The 24,978-nt window shown below is 48.7% G+C and overlaps 1 protein-coding gene across 4 annotated transcripts in view; it reads right to left on the reverse strand.

The window, feature by feature from the left end:
- Nucleotides 1–12,844: 12,844 nt before the first annotated feature.
- The window catches only part of LRRC20 (leucine rich repeat containing 20), a 76,648-nt gene continuing 64,514 nt past the window's right edge, over nucleotides 12,845–24,978 (reverse strand). For all 4 annotated transcript variants that reach the window (XM_004021432.6, XM_042240776.2, XM_027962184.3 and 1 more), the window contains one exon: nucleotides 12,845–15,338. In XM_004021432.6, the coding sequence (XP_004021481.2) occupies nucleotides 15,184–15,338 (155 nt within the window). In that variant the 3' untranslated portion in view covers nucleotides 12,845–15,183. The remainder of the gene's footprint in view (nucleotides 15,339–24,978) is intronic.

Genomic DNA, 24,978 nt, shown 5'->3' on the forward strand with positions numbered 1-24,978 from the left:
CAGAGTAAACTTAAATTCCTCTAGGGACTTCCCTAGTGGCCCAGGGGTTAGGACTCTCTGGTTCCACTGCAGGGTTCAATCCCTAGTTAGAGAATACTGATTTCTGCATACTGCGAGGTCAAGAGACAAAACAAAACCTCCTCCATATGCCATACAACCCCCTCACAACCTGCAGCCTCGAGTCCTAGTGTTTCTCCCTTGATTACCCAGACTTCCCTTGGTGAGCATCCCTGCTCTTCCTGTTGAAGAGCTCCGTGCCTTTGCTGTGCTATTCCCACTGCCCGGCTACCTCCTGATATACCACTCCTTGTCTCTCCTCACCTGCCCATCAGCCAGTCCCTTGTCCCATCCTCTCTGCTCCCACATCTCTAGAGCAGTTATTAGACCAACATTTCCCCGTTAGTCTCGCCTTGGAGATTTTAAGCCCCACCCACTCCATGCTGAGGCCAATTACATCACCAGATAATAGTTTTTAAAGATCCCCAGGTGATTCTACTGTACAGCAAAGTTTGAGAATCACTGTCTTGATACTGAAGTACTATTTCCCTTCCCACACCTGTCTCTCTAACTAGCCTATAACCACTCCTTCTCTGTCCCATCCGGGAGCAGAGATCCTTGGTTGTTTGCCACCATACCCTAGCATCCTTCCTTGGTGGGTGGGGTGCACGAGGGCTGTGCTGGCCTCTCCCGGGCACCCCCTGTCCTCTAAGCATATAGAGGTGTGCTCTGAGATGCCCAAGGGAATTGGGAGGTGCCCACGCGGAGGGCTGACATGAAGCTGCAGAGTTCCTGAAGGATGTCTCTCCAGTGGCAGGAAAGTCAGCATCTCCAGTGGGAGACTTGATCTCTCTCCCTGGCTGGAAATGCATCCAGGCCTTTGGGGTGAGGAAGGCCACTGGTGTTGCCACCATTTCATAAAGGATCAGAATCCACAGGGGAGCAGAAGGGGGTCTCAGCCTGGCGGCAACATGGCTCTCAGGAAGCAGTGACACTGCCAGCATTTTCAGCATCTGTTTAGTGGCGGGGGCAGGAATAACCCTGCGAAGAATGAGGCCGGGGGAGCTTCAGAGAGACTCAGGTTTGGGCCAGAGTGGGCTCCCTTCCTGGGAGTCAGGAAGTGCCCCTCTTTCTCCTTCGCCAGCCAACATTTCCTTCAAACTGGTTTAAAATGCCAATCAATGAGCTCTCCCCAAGGAAGAGTTATTTGCATTTATAAATGACAAGCCGAGGTGCTAATGGCTGACTCACTTCCCACAGCACAGCCAGGGCGGAAGGAGAGGCCAGAAGGGCCAAGCAGAAGAGCTCAGGACTCAGCAAGGACCCCAGAAAGAACCCAAGGCCAGAGCCGGAAGCCTGAGCATTCTGGGCTCTGCGCTGCATGTCATTGGGTAAGGGCTCCACTTGCCCTCTGGAACACTCTCTCTGGAGCTCAGTATTCCCATCTGTAAAGTGGGAGAGCTATGGACCAGAAGAACTTCCAACTCTGGGGTCTACCTTCTCTGAGAACCCAGGCTAAAGAGTCCCCTCAGGAGGAGGGGCTGGGGCCACACCAAGAAACTCCAGCTCTCTGGCTGGAGTCCTACACCCTGAGGAGGGGGGGGTGGGTTAAGGCTTCTAGGTCAAGGTGGGGTCAGGTCAGCATCACAGGACCAGAGAAGTAATGGCAAAGTGTTAAGGCCTTTTGGGCAAGGTGCACAGCTCTCTGGGGGTACCAGGGCTTCCATCAGACAAGATAGAGTCTTTTGTAAACCATTTCCCAGGCCCTGGTCACCAATCCCTAGAAATATGGACTTGCTTTGGTTGCCCCACCAATTAATGTCTGACCTTGACCAGGTTCTCTGTCGTCTCCAGTTCTCAGTGTTTCACCTGGAAAATTGAAATAAAAACAATAGCTCCCTCCCACACTGTGGGGAAGTACTCTGCACAGTCACAGATGTGCGGTGAGCTGCTCTTATGGATTTAATTTTAGCTACTTTTCACCTCCGCTGTGAACCTCTGGTTCTTTCCTCTCCCCTCCATCTGTGGATGGTTCCCATCCTTTACCAGAAACACAGAGCAGGTGGTTCATCTTGGTTCAGCTTGGTCCCAGGAATATTGACATCCTGGCAGGAGAATCGGTCATTAGAAAAGAGTACCCAAAACCTAGAGATGAGGCCAAGATGGTAACTGCATGTATGCATGAAGCTCTGTTTAAAGGGCTTGCCTACAAAATGTTCCCCTGTGGCTATCAGTTACCATTACTTAAGGGCACAGATTCTCAGAAGTTACATGGTAATTCGTGGATTTGGGTCCAGTAGAAAAGAATGTCAACCCCACTGTTGGCTGTTTATTGCCTTGTAGGACACTGACCAGTGTTGCATGTAACAGTGATCATATTTCAACATTATTTTTTCTTCGAGGATTATACAAACGCCCTGGGAATCAGCTTTACTGTCTTGGTTCCCTCATTAACTAATGAGCTGAATAAAATCTTTGACACATGGTCATCCTATATTTATAAAAGTCATGTTTTTAGCTTCTGAAAATTACACTTTGGCACTGCCTATCACAGGGACTTTGAGAATATGAGAGGGGATCTCAGAGTCTTCGAAAGTCAACCTTCTCAACCTTGAATATGCCCATGGATCATGTGAAAGTGGCTCAGTCGTGTCCGACACTTTGCGACCCCATGGAATTCTCCAGGCCAGATTACTGGAGTGGGTAGTTGTTCCCTTCTCCAGGGGATCTTCTCAACCCAGGGATCGAATCCAGGTCTCCCACACGGCAGGCATTTCAGGTGGATTCTTTACCAGCTGACTTGCAAAGGAAGCCGTTGTGACTCATGCTGGGGGAGACGGGTGGTGGTGGTTAAAACAGACTCTGGGCTGCAACAAGGAAAGAAGACTGGGGAAGCGGTGCGCTCCCTCCCACTGAGCTCGCTGAGTTTCTGGGCTTGGCCTGCTTAGGACACCCTTCTTTAGTGCTTAGTTCATCTGTTACTCAGTTGTGTCCAACTCTTTGTGACCCTATAAACCACAGCACGCCAGGCCTCCCTGTCCATCACCGACTCCCAGAGCTCATCCAAACCCATGTCCATCGAGTCTGTGATGCCATCCAGCCATCTCATCCTCTGTCTTCCCCTTCTCCTCCTGCCCTCAATCTTTCCCAGCATCAGAGTCTTTTCAAATGAGTCAACTCTTCGCATGAGGTAGCCAAAGTATTGGAGTTTCAGCTTCAACATCAGTCCTTCCAATGAACACCCAGGACTGATTTTCTTTAGGACGGACTGGTTGGATCTCCTTGTAGTCCAAGGGACTCTCAAGAGCCTTCTCCAGCACCACGGTTCAAAAGCATCAATTCTTCGGCACTCAGCTTTCTTTATAGTCCAACTCTCACATCCATACATGACCACTGGAAAAACCATAGCCTCGACTAGATGGACCTTTGTTGACAAAGTAATGTCTCTGCTTTTGAATATGCTATCTAGGTTGGTCATAACTTTCCTTCCAAGGAGTAAGTGTCTTTTAATTTCATGGCTGCAGTCACCATCTGCAGTGATTTTGGAGCCCAGAAAAATAAATTCAGCCACTGTTTCCACTGTTTCCCCATCTATTTCCCATGAAGTGATGGGACTGGATGGCATGATCTTAGTTTTCTGAATGTTGAGCTTTAAGCCAACTTTTTCACTCTCCTCTTTCACTTTCATCAAGAGGCTCTTTAGTTATTCTTTGCTTTCTGCCATAAGGGTGGTGTCACCTGCATATCTGAGGTTATTGATATTTCTCCCGGCAATCTTGATTCCAGCTTGTGCTTCCTCCAGCCCAGCGTTTCTCATGATGTGCTCTGCATATAAGTTAAATAAGCAGGGGGACAATATACAACCTTGACATACTCCTTTTCCTATTTGGAACCAGTCTGTTGTTCCATGTCCAGTTCTAACTGTTGATTCCTGCCCTGTATACAGATTTCTCAAGAGGCAGGTCAAGTGGTCTGGTATTCCCATCTCTTGAAGAATTTTCCACAGTTTATTGTGATCCACACAGTCAAAGGTTTTGGCATAGTCAATAAAGCAAAAATAGATGTTTTTTTGGAACTCTCTTGGTTTTTTGATAATCCAGTGAATGTTGGCAATTTGATCTCTGGTTCCTCTGCCTTTTCTAAAACCAGCTTGAACATCTGGAAGTTCATGGTACACGTATTGCTAAAGCCTGCCTTGGAGAATTTTAAGCATCACTTTACTAGCGTGTGAGATGAGTGCAAATGTGCGATAGTTTGAGTGTTCTTTGGCATTGCCGTTCTTTGGGATTGGAATGAAAACTGACCTTTTCCAGTCCTGTGGCCACTGCTAAGTTTTCCAAATTGGCTGGCATATTGAGTGCAGCACTTTCACAGCATCATCTTTTAGGATTTGAAATAGCTCGACTGGAATTCCATCACCTCTACTAGCTTTGTTCGTAGTGATGCTTCCTAAGGCCCACTTGACTTCACATTCCAGGATGTCTGGCTCTAAGTGAGTGATCACACCATTATGATTATCTGGGTCGTGAAGATCTTTTTTGTATAGTTCTTCGGTGTATTCTTGCCACCTCTTCTTAATATCTTCTGCTTCTGTTAGGTCCATACCATTTCTGTCCTTTATTGAGCCCATCTTTGCATGAAATGTTCCCTTGGTATCTCTAATTTTCTTGAAGAGATCTCTAGTCTTTCCCATTCTATTGTTTTCCTTTATTTCTTTGCAGTGATCACTGAGGAAGGCTTTCTTCTCTCTCCTTGCTATTCTTTGGAACTCTGCATTCACATGCTTATATCTTTCCTTTTCTCCTTTGCTTTTCACGTCCCGTCTTTTCACAGCTATTTGTAAGGCCTCCTTAGACAACCATTTTGCTTTTTTACATTTCTTTTTCTTGGGGATGGTCTTGATTCCTGTCTCCTGTACAATGTCACAAACCTCTGTCCATAGTTCATCAGGCACTCTATCAGATCTAGTCCCTTAAATCTATTTCTCACTTCCACTGTAGTCATAAGGGATTTCATTTAGGTCATACCTGAATGGTCTAGTGGTTTTCTGCACTTTCTTCAATTTCAGTCTGAATTTGGCAATAAGGGGCTCATGATCTGAGTCACAGTCAGCTCCCAGTCTTGTGTTTGCTATATAGAGCCTCTCCATCTTTGGCTGCAAAGAATATAATCAATCTGATTTCAGTGTCAGATTGTGATGTCCATGTGTAGAGTCTTCTCTTGTGTTGCTGGAAGAGGGTGTTTGCTATGACCAGTGCATTCTCTTGGCAGAATGCTATTAGCCTTTGCCCTGCTTCATTCTGTACTCCAAGGCCAAATTTGCCTGTTACTCCAGATGTTTCTTGACTTCCTACTTTTGCATTCCAGTTCCCTATAATGAAAAGGACATCTTTTGGGGGTGTTAGTTCTAGAAGGTCTTGTAGGTCTTCATAGAACTGTTCATAGAGTCTGAGAAAAATGGCAAATATGGATAGTGATTCTAGGCATCTTCTCATCATTGAAGTAGATCATGAAATAAATCCTGGACCTATGAATATCCAGTTTGATTCAGCAGATATAAGATCCAAAATGATCCTTATTTTGCATGTAAAAGGGAATATATATGAATATGTTTTCTCATTTATGTTTTACTTTTTAGACTAAACTCCGTATCTCTGTCAGGGTTGGCTGAGGACTGAATAAATGATGGTACATTGATACAATGGAATATTTTTCACCCATTAAAAAGAAGCAAGTGACCTTATTACGTATCAAAATGGAACAAGTCTTCAATTTATTTTGTTAAATGAAAAAAGTGAAGTGCAGAGCAGTCAGTGTGTATAATATACTGCCATTTGGGTAAAGCCATTAACAAGTTATACATAATGTGAATATGTATAAATGAGTCTAGGGGTATGAATAGGAAACTGTCAAGAGTGTTGCCTCCTCAGAAAGAAACTGAGCGCTTGAGGTAGGGCGTGTGCCAGTTACTGTTGGATAAACACCCAACTATCCAACAACCTCACCTAGTCCTTGAACTGCCTTTTCTCAGGTTTCTCAAACTGTTTCCTCTTCCATTTCTCCCAGGACCTAGGGCTTTCTTACTCATCTCTGTGTGCCCAGTTTTTCTCAGAGAATTCACTCAAAAATTCACACTAGACAGTGCTTAGTAAATTATACTCTTTCTTCCTCCCCTTATTCACTAATGCCTATCTACCCTATTCGTGCACAGCCCTGTTGTCTGTTCAGTGTTAAGGATGACAGAAAAATGCTGATTTTGTTAAGGGTTGAAGTAGTTTCCAATCCAGGAGATGAAAGAAGATTGATTTAAACTATCCTATTTCCATTTTCCAGATACTTAATTTTTTAGTCTTTTTTTAGCAGCTTGAGCAGTATGAAATTTATCACGTGAGAAATGTATCACTGTCCTTTACAGTGGCCGTCAGATAATGAAATGAATCTTGTCATTTTTCCTTGCAAGTTTCAATATCAGTGAATAGAAGGACTAATGAATGCTGATTAAATGCTAATTAAAACTTCAGAATTTTCTTGAAAAAAAAATGCAGATTCTGATTCAGAAGGTCTGGGGAGGGAGCCATCCTCTGGGTCTAACATCCCCCCAGGTGCTGTTGATGCAGCTCATCTGAAGACCACACAAAGAGCAAGAGACCCATCCAACCTCTCAACTTTGGGTATAGGAGTCCTTCTCGAAATCCCATCACGGGTTGGAGTAGGATCACAGGAAGAGGGTGATGCTAAGCCGAAAGCGATGGCCACAGTGGGAGGGAGTGCTTACTGGCCACCCGGGACTCCGTTAGGAAAAGCCCAGCCACCACACCATGGCGTGTGAGGGCATGTGTGTGCGCGCTCAGTGGCTCCACTTGTTTCTGACTCTTTGCAACCCTATGGACTGTAGCCCAGCAGGCTTCTCTGTCCAGGGACTTTCCTAGCAAGAACACTGGAGTGGGTTGCCCTTCTCCAAGGGCTCTTCCCAACCCAGCGATCAAGCTCATGTCTCCTGCATTGGCAGGTGGATTCTTTACTGCTGAGCCAGCAGGGAAGCCCCGCTTGTGAGGGATGGAAGACCGAAGCAAAGACTTCCTACTGCTTGTCAGTCCTTGGGGTGACAAAGGCCCTGAGGCTCGTGCACACCTGGGGTGCTGGAGGAACAGTGGGAGGCCAGTGTGCCTCCCAGTGCAGTGAAGTGCAGTGAAGAAGGGGGAGAAAAGGACCAGAGAAGTAATGGAGGGAAGCTCACACCTGGTCCTAGAGACCACTGTAAGGACTCGGCTTTTACACTGAAGTGCCATGGAGACCCTGGAGGATGTGGGGAGGCAGGGACTTAGGATTTAAAAGGATCCTCTGGGGAATTCCCTGGAGGTCCAGTGGTTAGGATTCCACACTTTCCCCACCAGGGCCCAGGTTCAATTCCTGGTCAGGGAACTAATCAATCCCTGTTTATAAGTCACACAGCACAGCTAAAGACAATTTTTTTTTTTTTTAAATAATAAAAGGATCCTCTGGGTGCTGCGTGGAGGAGAAACAGAGACTCTTTAAGGTGCAGAGGTGGGGGCCCTGCTTTGAGTCCGGTTTACTGGTTTACTCAGGTGGGTGTGGAATCTGCATCGTAAAACATCCCGATGGCTTAGTCTTATACAGTCCGGAGATCCAGGACCACCCTTGTCCAACCAACCCCCAGGGTCCATGCACGTTACTTCCTAGGTTCATTGAAGGGTTCACTCCCAGGCGTGGCCTGCATGCGCTGTCGTGTCTGACTGTTTTGCGACCCCATAGACTGTAGCCCACCAAGCTCCTCTGTCCGTTGGATTTCCCAGGCGAGAATACCGCCATTTCCTACTTCAGGGGCTCTTCCCGACCCAAGGATCGCACCCGCATATTCTGCTTTGGTAGGTGGATTCTTTACCACTGAACCACCTGGGAACCCATTTTCTGGGTAACTGGTGCCAATGAGCTAGACTGCATCACGACTGGCACCCATCGGAGTTGCGTTGTGTGGCAGTTCTGCAGGGCCCACCCCTGAAGACACCCTAATTTAAGTGTTTTCCATCTAGAGGAGAGGGGGTGTCCAGGTACCCTTGGCTGGTCAGAACCTGGATGTACACAGAGGAGCATGAGCCTCAGCTGACTCCTGGCCAAGGCTCTGAGTTATACGAGTTATTAGTATAACTGAGCTGTGAAGATGGGGCACCAGTGAGCTGTCAGTCTTCTCATCTCCTGTGGGACGAAGTCTCCCATCAGCATCCAGATGTCCTCCAGGGATGCGTGACAAACAGCTCTGTGCTTCCCTGAGAGGCAGGTTCTTGTCAGGGCACTCGAGTTGAGCCCACGCAAGGGCTGGTGCGAGCAGAAGGATGAGGAAGCTCTTAGGTGTATGAAATGGGCATAATGCTGACCGCCAAGGGCTACCTACCTCTACCACCTGAGACATGACAGGAGGCAGTCTTAGCACCCATTTTATGGATGAGAAAAGCAAGGGTCAGGGGCTCTTCATAAGAATGTGATGGGAGAAAGAACATCTGAGTTGGAAAAAGCAATGGTATCTCCCATCCCAGCCAGCCTCCAGCTCAAACCCCAGCTCCACTTCTTCCGAGGCATACATTAACCCCTAGGCCCTAAGGCTGTCCTCGTCTACAAAGTGAGGACCAAGGACATGTTGCTGATAGTAAACAAGAAGACATAGAAGCGCTGTCCAGGCTGGTAAACAGTAGGGGCCCAATGAGTGCTCCTGTTCAGACACAGAGTAGCTGGACTTGTGCCCCTTTTCTGAGGGGCAGGGTCAGCCCACTCAGCCCTGAGGCTCATGTCCACAGAGTGATCTGACTGCTCTTGGACCCAGCCCAGCTCATGTCCTGCCCAGTGGCCCAGTGATGCAGACTCCCAGGCCTGCCCTTCTTGGCCTTGGCAGCTCTCCCAGCACTCTGGCCAGAACTTCTGGGCCCCTGCCAATGCTCACCCTTCCAGGAACTGCTTTCCACCCCAGGGCCAGCTTTCTGAGAAGGGACAGGCATGTTTCAGTAAAGTAAAGGGTAAAGGGTAAGTAAAGGGTAGCTCCAAAGTCAGGCCTAGGGTCCAACACTGAATCTGGGGGAGACTAAGAACCAAAACCCCTATGTGTGGTGATGGATGTTAACTAGACTTACTGGGCTGGTCATTTCACACTTTATACACATAGGGAATCGCTGCTATACACCTGAGACTAATATAATGTTATATGTCAGCTGGGTCGCTAAGAGTCGGACACAACTGAGCGACTTCACTTTCACTTTTCACTTTCATTCATTGGAGAGGGAAACGGCAACCCACTCCAGTGTTCTTGCCTGGAGAATCCCAGGGATGGGGGAGCCTCATGGGCTGCTGTCTATGGGGTCGCACAGAATCGGACACGACTGAAGTGACTTAGCAGCAGCAGCAGCAGCAGCAGCAGCATTCTCAAGCAAAGCAGCCCTCCAGCCTCACACATCTTACTGTCAACATTAATAAGTCTTTGTATCTTATCATATTCAACACAACAGTGCTAATCCAGGAAATTCTTGCCCAGCTGTAAATCATTGTATTGTTCATTCTAGGAAATTCCTGAAACCATCATTTAAAGGAACATCAAACTCCCTAACTCTTTAGTTGCTGCAGCTGCTGCTGCTAAGTCACTTCAGTCATATCCGACTCTGTGCGACCCCATGGACGGCAGACCACCAGGCTCCCCCATCCCCGGGATTCTCCAGGCAAGAACACTGGAGTAGGTTGCCATTTCCTTCTCCAATGCATGAAAGTGAAAAGTGAAAGTGAAGTCGGTCAGTCATGCCCGACTCTTAGCGACCCCATGGACTGCAGCCCACCAGGCCCCTCTGTCCATGAGACTTTCCAGGCAAGAGCACTGGAGTGGGTTGCCACTGCCTTCTCCAATATGCTGTCTGCTGCTGCTGCTGTTGCTAAGTCACTTCAGTCGTGTCCGACTCTGTGCGACCCCATAGGTGGCAGCCCACCAGGCTCCCCCGTCCCTGGGATTCTCCAGGCAAGAACACTGGAGTGGATTGCCATTTCCTTCTCCAAAGCGTGAAAGTGAAAAGTGAAAGTGAAGTCACTCAGTCGTGTCCAGCTCTTCACAACCCCATGGACTGAAGTGCACCAGGCTCCTCCATCCATGGGATTCTCCAGGCAAGAGTACTAGAGTGGGGTGCCATTGCCTTCTCCTAACTCTTTAGTAAACAGCATCAAAAGAGAGCTTACAGGGACTTCACCTGCCATCCAGTGTTCAGAAACTGTATTCCCAATGCAGGGGGCACAGGTTCAATCCTTGGTCAAAGAACTAGGATCCCACAGGTCACTCAACACAGACCCCCCCCCTAAAAAAGAAAGAAAAACAGAAAAAAACTGTACATCTTTTGTTCCTTTTAATAAATATTTCTTTTTCACTTTTTAAAATTGGAGGATAATTGCTTTACAGAATTTGTGTATCTGTCATACATCAGCAAGAATCAGCCATAGGTATACCCATGTCCTGTCCCTCCCAAACCTTCCATCTCCCTCCCCACCCCACCCTTCTGGACTGTCACAGAGCCCCTGTTTGAATTCCCTGAGTCATACAGAAAACTCCTGCTGGCTATCTACTTTGCATATGGTATCGTAAATTTCCATGTTTCTCTCTCCGTACATCTCACCCTCTTCCTCCTCCCCTCCCTGTGTCCTTAGGTCTGTTTCCTATGTCTGTTTCTCCATTGCTGCCCTGAAAATGAATTCACCATTGCTGCCCTGAAAATGAATTCACCAGTACCAACTTTCTAGATTCCATATACATGCGAGAACATATGGTAGTTACTGACTTACTTTACTCTGTGTAATAGGCTCTAGGTTTGTCCACCTCATTAGAACTGACTCAAATGTGTTCCCTTTTATGGCTGAGTGATATTCCATTGTGTAAAAATGTACCACAGCTTCTTTATCCATTCATCTGTTGATGGACATCTATGTCGCTTTCATGTCCTAGCTATTGTAAATAGCACTGCAATGAATGTTGGGGTACATGTGTCTTTTTCAATTATGGTTTTCTCAGAGTATATGTCTAGGAGTGGGGATTGCTGGGTCATATGGTGATTTTATTCCTAGTTTTTTAAGGAATCTCCATACTGTCTTCCATAGTGGCTGTATTAATTTACATTGATTTGCATCAATTTACATTCCCACCAGCAAGGCAAGAGGGTTTCCTTTTCTCCACACCCTCTCCAGCATTTATTGTTTGTAGACTTTTTGATGATGGCCATTCTGACTGGTGCAGGGTGACATCTCATTGTAGTTTTGATTGAGCATCTTTTCATGTGTTTGTTAGCCATCTGTATGTCTTCTTTGGAGAAATGTGTTTAGGTCTCTTTCCCACTTTTTGATTAGATTGTTTGTTTTTCTGGCATTGAGTTGTATGAGCTGCTTGTATATTTTGGAAATTAATTCTTTGTCAGTCTCTCCCATTCTGAGGGTCGTCTTTTCACCTTGTTTGTAGTTTCCTTTACTGTGCAAAAGCTTTTAATTAGGTCCCACTTATTTATTTTTGTTTTTATTTCCATTACTCTAGGAGGTGGGTCAGAGAAGATACTGTTTTGTCATCGAGTGTTCCGCCTATGTTTTCCTCTAAGGGTTTTATAGTTTCTGACCTTACATTTACGTCTTTAAGAGCTTACATCTTAAGACTCTTTGAACCCCTCACCTCAAATCGTCTCCTTGTTGTGTCCACTGATCCTAAACTCTATCACGATCTTTATGCTGTCCTAGTCAAGGCATCCTTCCCTGCACAGAAAGCCCCACCTGAAACCACTCGGAAATCTCCTTCTCGTGACTGTGACCTCCCTATGCTGGCATGCTGGGAAGGCACGGTAAAGATTTCCCTGACCCGGAGAAGAGCTGTCTTGGCTCTGTCTGACCAACAGCTCTCAGCCTGTGATATTTTTGGTGAGCCAGCATTCAGCAAGAAGCAACAGAGTCGGGGGAGTCTTCTGTTTGACCTTTGGGGTGGGGTGAGCGGCAGCCTGAGTCCAGGCTGGTCCAAAAGACACAGCTATAGTGAAGCCCCCAGAACCACAGACAGAGTTCTAGAAAGTCCCTTGAGGATCTCCTTACAGCCCCTTCTCTTTAAAGACAGCAAACAGGGTCCAGAGAGAGGAAAGGAATTTGTCCAATGCACAGAACTCACTGCGGTTGTTAGGTAGATTAAATGAGTTAATATCCATAACATGCTTAGACACTGCCTGGTGTGCACTAAGCTCTATATGTGTTTGTTAAACAAAAGTGATGGCAAGGCTGGCCTAAAACTCAAGGCAAACTCAGGCTGATCTCCCAGATTTAGAAAACAAAAACTGACTTAAACCTTGAACCCGGGAGCAGTTTCTCACTTGCATCAGAACACCTGGAGTTAAAGATTATTAAAGTGGAATGCTGGGCTCCACCTCCAGAGCATCTGATTCTGTAGCTGTGGAGCTGGGGTGAGATCTCTAACCAGCTTCCTGGCTGGTCCTGAGACCCCTCCTTGAGAACTTTGGACACTGAGAAATGAACCACTAAGGGTATAATTTCTGGCATCAGTCAAGGAAAAATGGCAAGGGGGGGACAGTGGGCCCCTTCATCCTTCTGCAGGTACCAGGTCCCCCAGACTGATGTTTAGACCTCTGCAGCCACACAGTGTCAGGGCAGGCATCAACTCTGCCTGCCTGTGCCTCCGCCTACTGTGAATATTCCAAGCCGCAAGCTGCTTTACCCCATAATTTCAATCAAAGGGGCAGCCCCTCCTCTTTGCCGGTGAATGGGGTCACCACCCAGGCCACGTGAGATCTGTGCCATGAGAATGAATCAAACACCGACAGGCAGATGAAACCAACGCATTCTTTATTGCAGACTGAAGCGAAGGGCTCACTCACACAGTGGGCTTTGATTTGGGGCCTTCTCTGACTGCCCAAGCTTTCCCAGCAGGCATGGGCAAACTCTCCAAGCAGAGTAGAAAACAGCTTCCAGAAGCCACCCTGTCTAAGGGCCTTAGGTGACGACCTGGGGAAGCAGCAGAGGTTACCCAGGAAGGCCAAGCAAAGCCAGCTCTCCTCTCCTGGCGGCTGTGGGTCAGTCCCTTTACTGGGAGCACCACGCAGCCTCTGGAAAGATCAAAGGGGCCCAAGGTCTCTGGGGGCGGGTTTAGGGGGGCATAAGCAGACTCAGACTCCACCAGTGGAGCAGAGGGAGAGCCGAGAACCTTCACCCTCTACTCTGAGAATGTCCCCAGGATCTCCCCAGGCCCCTGCTTGTGGGAATCAGCCGGCGATCTTCTGAAATGCAGTTTCTGGTTCCAGAAGTCTAGAATGGGGCCTGGGATTCTGCATTTCTATTGAGCTCCCATGGATGCCAACTCTGCAGGCATCCCCACAGACCACACTACAGCTGCAAGGCTCTGGCCGTACAGTGTCTTCCTCCATGTCGGAAAAGTGCACCCCTTCTTTGACAAAGAAAACCCCACTCCAGGACACAGTCTAGGGTATCCCAACCAGCCTGGGCTGGACTGCAGGCCTGCTCACTTGTCCCTACTGCCCACGGCTGAACTCCGAAGCCCTAGAAGATCCCATTTCAGCCTCCTCAACCTGAAAACACTTTCCCCCAGAGCTTCAGCAACCAGGCCTTGGAAGATGAGCAGAGCAAACACTGATCACTCAGCAATGGCCCAACCAGTCAGCCTCTTGCCGAGCCCGAAGGCCTGGGCAGGGGCAGGCCGTGGAGCCGGGGAAGGGGAGTGGGCCTGGGAGCATTCTGAGAAAGGGTTAGTGCTCTGAGCAGTGGTCTGAGCTCTGAACAGCCTAACCTCAGGACAGGAAGAGGGCCACTAGTCCACAGAGGTAGGATCTGGGTAGTCTGGCTTGCTGCAAGTCCTGAGGCCTCCGCTGTCTCCTGTAGACCAGGCCAGGTGGGTTCTGGGCTCTGAGTCTGCTAGCTCCACAGATGAGAAGGCGGTAGGTAGATATATCTGGGGATCACGGGGTCAGCAGTTGTCCAAACCACAGGTGTGGTCAGGAAGCCAGAGCCCCAGGCCCCATGGAGGGACCAGTTGCCCATTTGCCAGGTGCTGTCCCAGCGTTAGCACTGAAAGTCCCAAGTCCCAGGAAACCCTTCAGTCCCGGGCAAACAGAGATGGGTGGTCACACAATTACCTGGCCACACCCTAGACTCCAGACCGAGGGCCTAGAGATGACTAGGTCATCAGGGCTCTGGGTGGTGGCAGCCTGGGAACTGGCTGGTCACAAATCCAGTGGTCCATGGTGCCTTCTGCTCCAACGTGGACCAAAGACCAGGCAGTCAGCCAACTGTCTGAGGGCAGCTGTGTTGGTGGCACAGGTGCAAAGGGCTGTGTTGCTCTCTGGGTTGCCGTTCCTGCAGCAGGACTGATGTCAGGCAAACCTGGTCACCACGGGGGAGGGATGGAGCAGTCTGGGCTTCCAGCCCCACGGATTTCTTAGTCATGGGGAAGCACAGAGCCTACTTGATATGCCCCTGCAGGTCCTTGGGCCCCTACACAAACATCCTCAGCCGTGCCACAGCGCTGGGCCACTCTCTGCAGCTTTCCCGTGACTCCTAGCTCTGGTTCGCGCCAATCCAGGGGCCCAGAGGGCTGAGGACGGGGCACAGTGGAGGGCCTCATCCAGGTCGGTCCTCAGGAAACAATAAACAGATGGAGGTTGTCTTCCGTCACTCTCAGGGCAGCTGCTGGCTCTCCGCACTAGAAACAAGGCCTCAAACCCACAAGGGCCCGGAAAGTGCGCAGCAATGCTCATCCATGGGCCCAAAAGGTACTAATGACTTGAAGGTAACTTGGAGGTATGTGTTCTGCCAGAAGCTTTCAAGGAGCCAAAAGGAGGCAAAAGCCCCTGCCATTGCCCCCTTTCTCAAATTGTAAGGCTCAGAGGACCTGCCCAGCTTTGCACAGAAGCTGTGAGTGCGGGGAGTCTGGGCTCCAAGCCCCTCCTTGCCTCCTCCCTCCAGGTACTCCAGGGCCCACTACTGCTCTGCGCTATCTACCCCGGACCGCCGCACCCTCCCACCATGCGCTACTCAGCCCACCCGCTCCCAGCCCCGCAAGCTTGGCCTCACACAGGCCCATGGGACTCCCTCCCCTAGGGCACCAGGCCAGGTGGCCTCTGTCCCTTGCTGGGTGGGCATGAGGAGGCAGGCCTAGGGTGGGGGGGCCCGGGCGCCCTCTGGAGACATGAGCATGTTGAACTTGATGAGCGGTGGGGCGATGACGCGCACCTCGGCGTTCAGTGGGTTGAAGCGCAGGTTGATGAGATGCAAGGCAGGCATGGCAGCCAGCTTCTCCACAGGCACGTCTATCAGGGAGAAAGGGACAGGTTAGGGGGTTGGGGACACATGGGCAGAGAAGGATGATGGATTCACTCACTGTATGTGGGCTCAGTGCCTGGCCAGCCCCGTGTGAGGGGCCACTGGGACCCACCAGGGAGATACAACCACAGGCAGGAAAAGCATCCTATTAAACAGGATTACCACTTATCCCAGCCATGCCACTCCTGAGTGGAACTCACCGAATTGCTAATAGGTACTCAAAATACTTGTGTACATGTGTTCACGGCAGCACTATTCACAATAGCCAGTTTCTACCAATGATGAATGGATAAACAAAATGGATAGACAAACCACAGAATATTAGCTTGATACAGGCTACAGCATAGATGAGCCTGAAAAACGTTCTGCTGAATGAAAGAAGCCAGACGTAAGAGATCACAGAGTACATGACTCTACTCTTATGAAATGTCCAGAAAAGGCAAAACCATAGGGAAGGAAAGTACATTAGTGGTTGCCAGGGACTGGGGGAGGAAGGATTGGAGAGGGGCTGCTTAATGGGTGCAGGGCCTCCTTTGGGGCGAGAAAGTATTTTGGAACTAGATAGACCTGACAGTTGCAGAGCAGTGTCAAAGTATCAAATGCCGCTGAACTGTGCATTTTAAAATGGTGAATTTTATCACATTTTCTTTATAGCTATACTAAACCTTGGTATATTTACAGTTCCTCACACCTAAACTTTAGGATCCCTCAGTCTCTGGTTCAAGTCCCAGGTCAGCCACATAACAGCTGTGTGCCTAAAGCAAATTACTACATTTCATGTCATATATATGGAAAAGACAGAAACTCTACTTTTAAAAGATGCATGTACCGTAATGTTCAGAGTAGCACTATTTACAATAGCCAGGACATGGATGTGACCTAGGTGTCCATCAACAGAAGAACAGATAAAGATGTCGTGTGTGACATGATGGGATACTACTCAGCCATGAAAAAAACAATGAAATAATGTCATTTGTAGCAACACAGATGGACCTAAAGAATAATCTACTGAGTGAAGTAAGTCAGAGAGAAACAGACGAATACCATGTATCATTTATGTGTGGAATCTAAAATCTAATACAAATTAAGTTATTTACAAAACAGAAACAGCCTCACAGACGTATAAAGCACATTCATGGTTATCCCAGGGGAAAGGCAGGGTGTGTGTGTGCATGCTCAGTCGTGTTCGACTTTGCAACCCCATGAACTGTAGCCCGCCAGGGTCCTCTGTCCATGGGATTTTCCAGTCAAGAATACCAGAGTGGGTAGCCATTTCCTTCTCCAGGGGAATCTTCCTGACCCAGGGATTGAACCCTAGTCTCCTGTGTCTCCTGCACTGGCACTGGATTCTTTACCACTAAGCCACCTGGGAATCCCAAGGCAGAGTAGAAGAGCAATAAATTAGGAGTATGGGGTTAACAGATCCACACCACTATATCTAAAAAAAATAACAAGGATTTACTATATAGCATAGGGAGCTAAGCTCAATATCTTGTAATAATCTATGTGGGTCCCATTGTTTCATGGGAAATAGATGGGGTAACAATGGAAACAGTGTCAGACTTTATTTGGGGGGGGCTCCAAAATCACTGCAGATGGTGATTGCAGCCATGAAATTAAAAGACGCTTACTCCTTGGAAGAAAAGTTATGGCCAACCTAGATAGTATATTCAAAAGCAGAGACATTACTTTGCCGACTAAGGTCCATCTAGTCAAAGCTATGGTTTTTCCAGTAGTCATGTATGGATGTGAGAGTTGGACTGTGAAGAAGGCAGAGCACCAAAGAGTTGATGCTTTTGAACTGCGGTGTTGGAGAAGACTCTTGAGAGTCCCTTGGACTGCAAGGAGATCCAACCAGTCCATCCTAAAGGAGATCAGCCCTGGGATTTCTTTAGAGGGAATGATGCTGAAGCTGAAACTCCAGTACTTTGGCCACCTCATGAGAAGAGCTGAGTCACTGGAAAAGACTCTGATGCTGGGAGGGATTGGGGGCAGGAGGAGAAGGGGACGACGGAGGATGAGATGGCTGGATGGGATCACTGACTCGACGGACATGAGTCTGAGTGAACTCCGGGAGATGGTGATGGACAGGGAGGCCTGGCGTGTTGCGATTCATGGGGTCGCAAAGAGTTGGACACGACTGAGCAACTGAAGTGAAATGAACTGAACTGAACTGAAGAAACCTGAAAAAAGTATACATGTATAGCTGAGTCACTTCACTATATACCTAAAACTATACTTTAATTAAAAAATAATAAAATGAACTTGATATCAGGACAATAACAGTATATACCTCACATAGTTGTTTAAGGATTAAAGAGAATATCTGTGCGGTCATTCCTCAGAGACACTGCGGGTTTGGTTCTAGCCCACTGCAACAAAGTGAATATCTCAACAAAGGGAGTCATCTGAATATTTTGGTTTCCCAGTGCATATAAAAGTTGTTACTTTACCCTGTAGTCTATTAAATATGCAATAGCATTATGTCTAAAAGTATATACACGTACCTTAATTTTTAAATATTTATTGCTAAAAAAAATGTTCCCCATCATCTGAACCTTCAGCAAGTCACAATCTTTTTGTGACAGTAACGTCAAACATCACTGATCACAGGTCACAGGAGTTTGCTCTCCCTCCAGTACCTTGGGGTGACTGGCTCTGAGCTCCCTGGGGACTGGCTCTATCAATGAGACCAAGGGTCTAGTGCTGGAGGCAGGAGAAATTCTTAACCTCCTAAGAGTAGAGTCTTTTCTTTGTCCTTGAATCCCTGGGGCCAAACACCATTGGTGGTACGTAGACATGGTGGGCACAAAAACATGTTCTGGGCAGCTGGCAGGGAGTTACTAGGGTGGGTCACGGCCGGGAGCTGGGTTCCAAGCAAGACTGGCTAGAGGGCTGCCAGGGGGGCTCCGTTTGACAGACAGGAACCTACATGATAAATGAGAGGACAGGAGCCATGAAGGAGGTGATGAGGAGGGACCCAGAGCCCAAGGCAAACATGGAGGCTCAGTTAGGGAAAGAAGCAGAGATAAGGCATTTCCAGATCACTAGGTTGTAAGCAGACGCTGTTCCTGGGAGTGGAGAAAAAGCAAGATCAACTGCTATCAATGCCCACTCAGCTTCTGCTTTCTCTGGAGCACATCCGCATGCTAATGTCACATTACCCAGCTGCTAGCAGCTTGATCCTCTATGCTCCTTACTGGGTGGGGGAGGGGGGGGTGCAGGAGTGGGAGCCAAAGGAAGGGGAGGCCTGTGGAATTCCTTGTCTCTCTTCATGTACAGTGAGCTCCCAAGTGCCCTACCAACAATGGCTGGGAAGAGAAGGACTAATGACTTGGAAGCTTCCCCTTCTCTGTATTAGCACACCAGCTTTGTAACAGCCATGACCGACAGCACACCCAGCAGCTGGGTATGCGGGACAGATATCACCTCCTCTGCCCCTGATGGCCCAGATAAGAAAATCCTCTTGCCTTGGGCTCTTAAGAAGTCAGTTCATGGACCGCCCTGGTGGCACAGTGGATAAGAATCTGCCTGTCAAGGCAGGGGACACAGGTTCCATCTCTGGTCCAGGAAGATTCCATATGCCTTGGAGCAACTAAGCCCCATGCGCCAAAACTACTGAGCTTGTGTTCTAGAGCCCCCGAGCCACAACTACTGAGCCCTCCACCCTAGAGCCTGCGCTCTGCAACAAGAGAAGCCAATGCAATGAGAAGCTTGTGCCCCCGAGCTGCAACTACTGAGCCCCCCCACCCTAGAGCCTGCGCTCTGCAACAAGAGAAGCCACTGTAATGAGAAGCTCACGCACTGCAAGGAAGAGCTGCCCCCGCTCACCACAATTAGCGAAAGCCCGCACACAGCAATGAAAGACCTGGAGCAGCCAATAACAAAGAAATAAATAATTTTCTTTTAAGAGTCAGGTCATCAGTGCAAGTTCGAGGCATGAAGCAGGGCACTCAAAGCTGGTGCTCTAGGACAATACAGAAGGATGGGGTGGGGAGGGAGGCGGGGGGACATTCAGGATGGGGAGACACGTATACTCATGGATGATTCACGTCGATGTATAGCAACAACCACCACAATACTGTAAAGTAGTTATCCTCCAATTAAAATTAATTAATTTTCTAAAAAACTCAGGTCATTTCAAAGAGTATTTACCATTATATCCCAGGTGACACAGGAGATAATCAAGGCCCAGGGAGGTTAACACATTGTTATTAATAAAATGGGTCCCAGAAAAGAGGCTGATTCCGGGAACTGATATTTGAGGCCCTGCACTAGATGGTCCTTCATAGTGACCCATTTGGCAGGTAAGGAAACTGAACCATAGATTCTCTGTGCTGACAATGATTCTCTGACTCTGCTCTAGCTCCCTTGGATTTTTCAACTAGGCCTGACTTTTGGATTTCAGTGTTCATCAGTCATGTTCAGTGTTAGCAAGAATTCTGCTAAGTTGGTTGAGCCAGAAAGTTTCACTCCCAATATCTAATCAGGTTCCCCATTGTCTACCATGCCCTAAGTGATGTCTGTTCACTGTGGCCTGCCTTCAAGCAAGAACTAGGGGTTGCTAAGGACTTTTCTCTCTCTGAACTATATGACTCCTCCATCCTGTAGCTAGGGAGGCCTGCGGATTGCAAAGCGGCCAGTGCGCCTGAGATGGGGAGGAGGATCTCCCTGTGATGCCCCTGCCAAGGTTTGCTGGGCATGGCATGAAGACCTGCTGCAGCCCAGTGTTAGAGCAAATCTGCATGACTCCAGGCCTAGAGAGAGCAGCGCTCCCTGAGTTTTCAGCGCTCCCTGAGTTCTCAGCCTGTCATTTCCAAGTACTACCCACGGAGTTGGCCTCTTCAGAGTCTTCGGTGTTCTCCAAATGGCTCTGCTGGAGGAGAGTGATGACGTGGGATTAACTGTATCTCTTTCCCCTGATTTAACCATGAAGGTCATTTCAGCAGCTTAGAGGAAGAAGTAATGGGGCCAACAGACTGTGTTAAAGCTGGCAGAATCAACAACTGGCCCAGCCAAGCTAGCAAACAATAAGCCCAAGAGGCAAATGGAGAGCTTCTGGATAAAGCACAAAGGAGAACATTCAGTCTTCAAGCATCCTAAGAAGAAAGGGACGGGGTTAGAGGGTAAAGGGGAGGATATGAAATGATCTGCATTTTGTGGGTGGTAAAACTGAGGCTTAGAGAGGTTACATAAGCTCCCTAGGGCTACATGGTACATTGGTATCATGCTGCTAACAGAAGCCAGATCGTCGGACTTTGGCACACCTGGAGAGGAAGAAGAGCCCCAGCCCACCCCTCCCATGGGGCATACCCTCATCCCCATTCACTGAGTCTTGTGGATCTTCAAAGGCCCCCTCCTCTGTCACTCTCTCTGGTCCCCATCCAAACTCCTGTACCACTTTATAGGAGAACATACCTTACACCACACTCTGGAACTACGTTCATGCTGTAAGCACAGTACCTGGCTGGCACAGTGCCCACAGGTGCTCAACAGCTATTTGTTGGATGCATGAATGAACGAATAAATGACTAAACGTTTTACCTCTTAAACTAGATCCTAAGTTCCTAGTTAAAACCAACTTGCTTTGGCACACGGTGGACCCACCATCAACACCATAGGATTAAACAACTCTAACTTCAGTACTTTCCAGAGTTGGGACCCTTCCTCTGACCTGACCCACTCTGGGCACTTTTGCTAGTCAGGGCCAGGCCTGTGTGGGTCAAGGTTGTGACAGGTTACTAGTTCTTTAGCACAATAATCCAATTTGGAAAATGAGAAGATATTGATGAGCAGAAATAAAATCATCCATGTTTCACCATGTAGAACCAATTACTTAATGTGAGGTATATGGCCTTACCAACTTTTTTACACGTTTGTGTGTGTACGTATGTTTGTTCACAACTATGTTTCAAAAATGGCCTCCTAAATACTATGCCGTAACATAGCTTTTCTTGATGACATACTGTAAACATCCTTTCAGGTTACAAGTCAGTGACAGTACTATGGCCACTTGGTGGTCCAAAGAACGGAGCAATCACACTTTGGCTCACGTTTCTACTGTTAAAGACATTCAGGTTGTCTCCAGCTTTTATTATTCCAGAAAATGAGAGATGACTCCAACCCTCTTTCCACCACAGACAGCCCTCCCAGACTCCTGCTTATGTCTGTGGAAGCTTAAAATAATCAATAATAGCAGCATCAGAATGGACAGTATTTAGAGAAAATTACTTCTCCAAGGTTAGCTTGAATTCTCTTCACTAATCATTGGCACTATTGACTGGCAAACTTGTTTCATGCCAGGGGCACAAGCTAGACACAAGATGATAAAAATGATCCCTCCACAGCATGATTCTTCATATGTGTGGCGCTTCTGGTCTAAAAGGATGCCGACAGGAGGAGTCTGGGCCCAGGGAAGTGGCAATGGTTACTGAGTGAGCTCCATAAGTCATAGCGGAGGCCAGTGGGACTTCTGATTCTCACTTTGGGTGCAGCTGAGCCACTCTGGTCCCTTCCGGAATTGGGATCAGAGGCTCCCCAGCCTGGTGGCCTAGGGCCCCAGTCCGCCAGTGTTCTTGGCAGCTTAGACAAAAATCATGGTGCCCTGTGGGCTGCCCAGGCTGGATCAACACTGTAAGCAACACTTACACATAGCTGGCAGTCTCACTCCTGATTCAAAAGATAACCCTTCCAGCCAGAATGCCTGAATTTTCAGGATTTTTTCAGCATCTCTGCCTCAATCCCCAAGGAATCCCAAGCAGTGAGTAGGGAGCCTGATGCCTCCTTCAGTGGGACCTGGGATGCTGGGTAAAGATGCAGGGGCAGCACCCCACTCCTGGGCTTTAGGCTGGTGGGCAGCACATGGGGGCTATCTTAGTCTCCCCGGGGTGGGGGGCGCCCGCAGACACATTCATGCTTGAGAATCCAGGCTGGCCTGGCAGCCAGAGCTGTCCCCATACCTCAGCCCTGACACAGCTCCTGGTGCCTGGAGCCTGCAACAACTATGATCAAGGATACCGAGCTTCCGGCCCAGTTTGAAATGCCACAGGACACAAGCAGGCAAACTATGGTAAACTGGTGGGATGGAGAATCGTGCCTGTAACAAGGAGGCTCCCGGGGTACACTCACAGCCAGGGCTGTCCCTTCAGAAGACCGGGTGGGGGCCGTGACTGAGCCTCCTCCACCCCACGGAGCACTGGGCTGAGCCCTGGGTGAGAGAGGACGGCGCGGCACAGGGAGAAAGCTGAAGCTGCCCCTGCGCTCAGGCAGCACAGGCGACACTGCATGCACGCGACAGTTGTGCAGGCTGAGTCCCTCAGGGCAGGCCATGTGCGGGCGGTTCCAGGTCCTCTGGTGGAGAGAGGCCATCTGGGGGAGAGGACGCGGCAGAGATTCGGGCCCTGACCTCAGATCTGCCACTTGGAGTTGTGCAACCTCAGGTGGGCCCCTAACCTCTCTGAACCCCAACCTCTCATCTTTAAACGGTCCTCTGCCTCATGAGGCTACAGAGGCCCCCAGAAGGGACCAGACAGTGCTCCCCAAGAAGGTGCAGAGAGCATGGCAGGCACCCCATCAAGAGGATGGGGAGCACAGTGTTCTAAGGAATCCACCAATGAACCTGGAGACACTATGTTTCCCTAAGGGCAAGTTTCCGGGGAAAGAAAACAAAGGAGAAAAGCCCCACTGCGATTCCCTCCTCCTCATCGCAGGCTGGCCAGCAAGGTGGGCCCATGGGCTTCTAGTGCGGCTGCCTGCCAGAGGCACTCCCCAGCCCAGATGTGATATGCAGTCAAAGCCAGGCCATAACGATTCTCCTCAGAAATGATGCAGCTGGGACTTCCCTGGAGCTAGTGGTCAAGACTGTTCCCAGTGAAGGGGGCGTGGGTTCGACCCCTGGTCAGGGAACTAGGATTCTGCATGCCGGAAACTGTGTCCAAAATAAATAAACAAGAAATTAAAAATAAATAACATAGTCCTATTTCTGGCTGCTCTGGAGATAGCCAAGTAAGTAACTCAGATTGCCTGGCCCAAGCCTGGCAATTTGTCTTCCAGGGCAGATTTCCCCTTTTGCTCTCCTGTGTCCCTCCCCCTCCCTACTGAAGTCCCTGCACCGGCCCACCCCAACCCCTCTGCTCCTCCAACTGTTTCAGTTAGAAGCACTGGGAGGGCCTCAGGAAACAATGGCAGTTTTGCTGTGGCCTCCCATTAAGTGTCTGCCAGTCCCTCCCTTGCAGCTGGAGGATGGCGGACAAGAGCTGCCTCATGTACTGTGTATACACCAAGAGTCTGGAAGTGAGGGGTAAAGGACATGTGGGGTAGAAAAGGAATGGCCTCCTGAAAGCTCTTCTCCTGGGTTGGGGCGGACGTGTGAATGACTCCTTTGTGGGTCCTTTGTAAATCCTCTCCATGCTCAGAACCTAAGCTTACTGCTACCAATTTTACAACTCTTGCTGCTCAGACTTAAGATCACTGTCAGCGAAATCAGACCTTCTTTATAAACTGGAAAAATACGAAGAAACGCTCTTAAGATAAGCACTAGGTGGGAATGAGTAAGGGAGGGCCTCACCAGGGAAACCAGCTTCTAGAAAACAAAATGAGTTAAAGGTGGTGGTGGAGGGGAAGTGGGAGCGGAGGGAGGGCAATAACAAGTTAGTGATGTGCTGGCTAAGGTTTAACACTCCACTTCCTGGAGGGAAACATCCCTGATCTGCAGAATTTGCTAAGGTTTTCTTTTTTCTTTTCATTTTTTGGTTGTACTACACAGTGGGATGGCAACCCACTCCAGTGTTCTTGCCTGGAGAATTCCATGGACAGAGGAGCCTGGCAGGCTACATACAGTCCATGGAGTCTCAAAGAGTCAGACACGACTGAGAGACTAACACACAGTGGGATCTTAGTCCCCTGACCAGGGATTGAACCCAGGCCCCCAGCAGCAAAAGCCCTGAGTGCTAACCACTGGACCACCAGGGAATTCCCAGAATTTGCCCATTTTTTCATGGTATAAATATTCCTACTATGGTCAATTTCAAGCTATCACGGTGAGGTCATTGAACTTGAGTGAGCATGTCCAGTACTGGGAAGCCAAGTCAAGCAGCCCACCCAGGCAGGACCACAGGCTCCCGAGCACAAGGTGCCAGAGCTCAGGCCCACTCCTGTCTACTTACACTATGATTCTTCGGAATAAACCTGAACTTTGGGAACTGGCCCACAGTTTTGCTATCTACATGTTCTCAGTTGCCTTTGGTTCATTTATAAGTGAAAACGCTAGGTGTGTGACAAGGAAATCAGAAGGGGTGGTTGGTGGGCCAGCAGAGCACCATGCCCAGGGTCCCGTAGGGTCAGGGGTAAAAGAGGCCAAGAGGCAAGTCCACAGAGCTCACCTCTGTCACCTTCCCAGCCAACTGTCAGCTCTCATGGCTGGGGTGATTGCTCTTCTCGTCCTGATGTAGCTAAGCACGCACGTGTGTGCACACACACAACTGACATAGGGAGGAGAATGAAGGAGGTTATAGTTTCTTGAGGGATGGAATGTTTGTTGTTGGAAGGTTCCGGTTTAGCTCAGTGATTCTACCTTGCCTGCACATTGGAATCATTGGGGAGCTTAAAAAAAAAAAATCATCAAGCCCC

Source organism: Ovis aries, chromosome 25 (genome assembly GCF_016772045.2).
Source record: "Ovis aries strain OAR_USU_Benz2616 breed Rambouillet chromosome 25, ARS-UI_Ramb_v3.0, whole genome shotgun sequence".
NCBI classification, from domain to species: domain Eukaryota; kingdom Metazoa; phylum Chordata; class Mammalia; order Artiodactyla; family Bovidae; genus Ovis; species Ovis aries.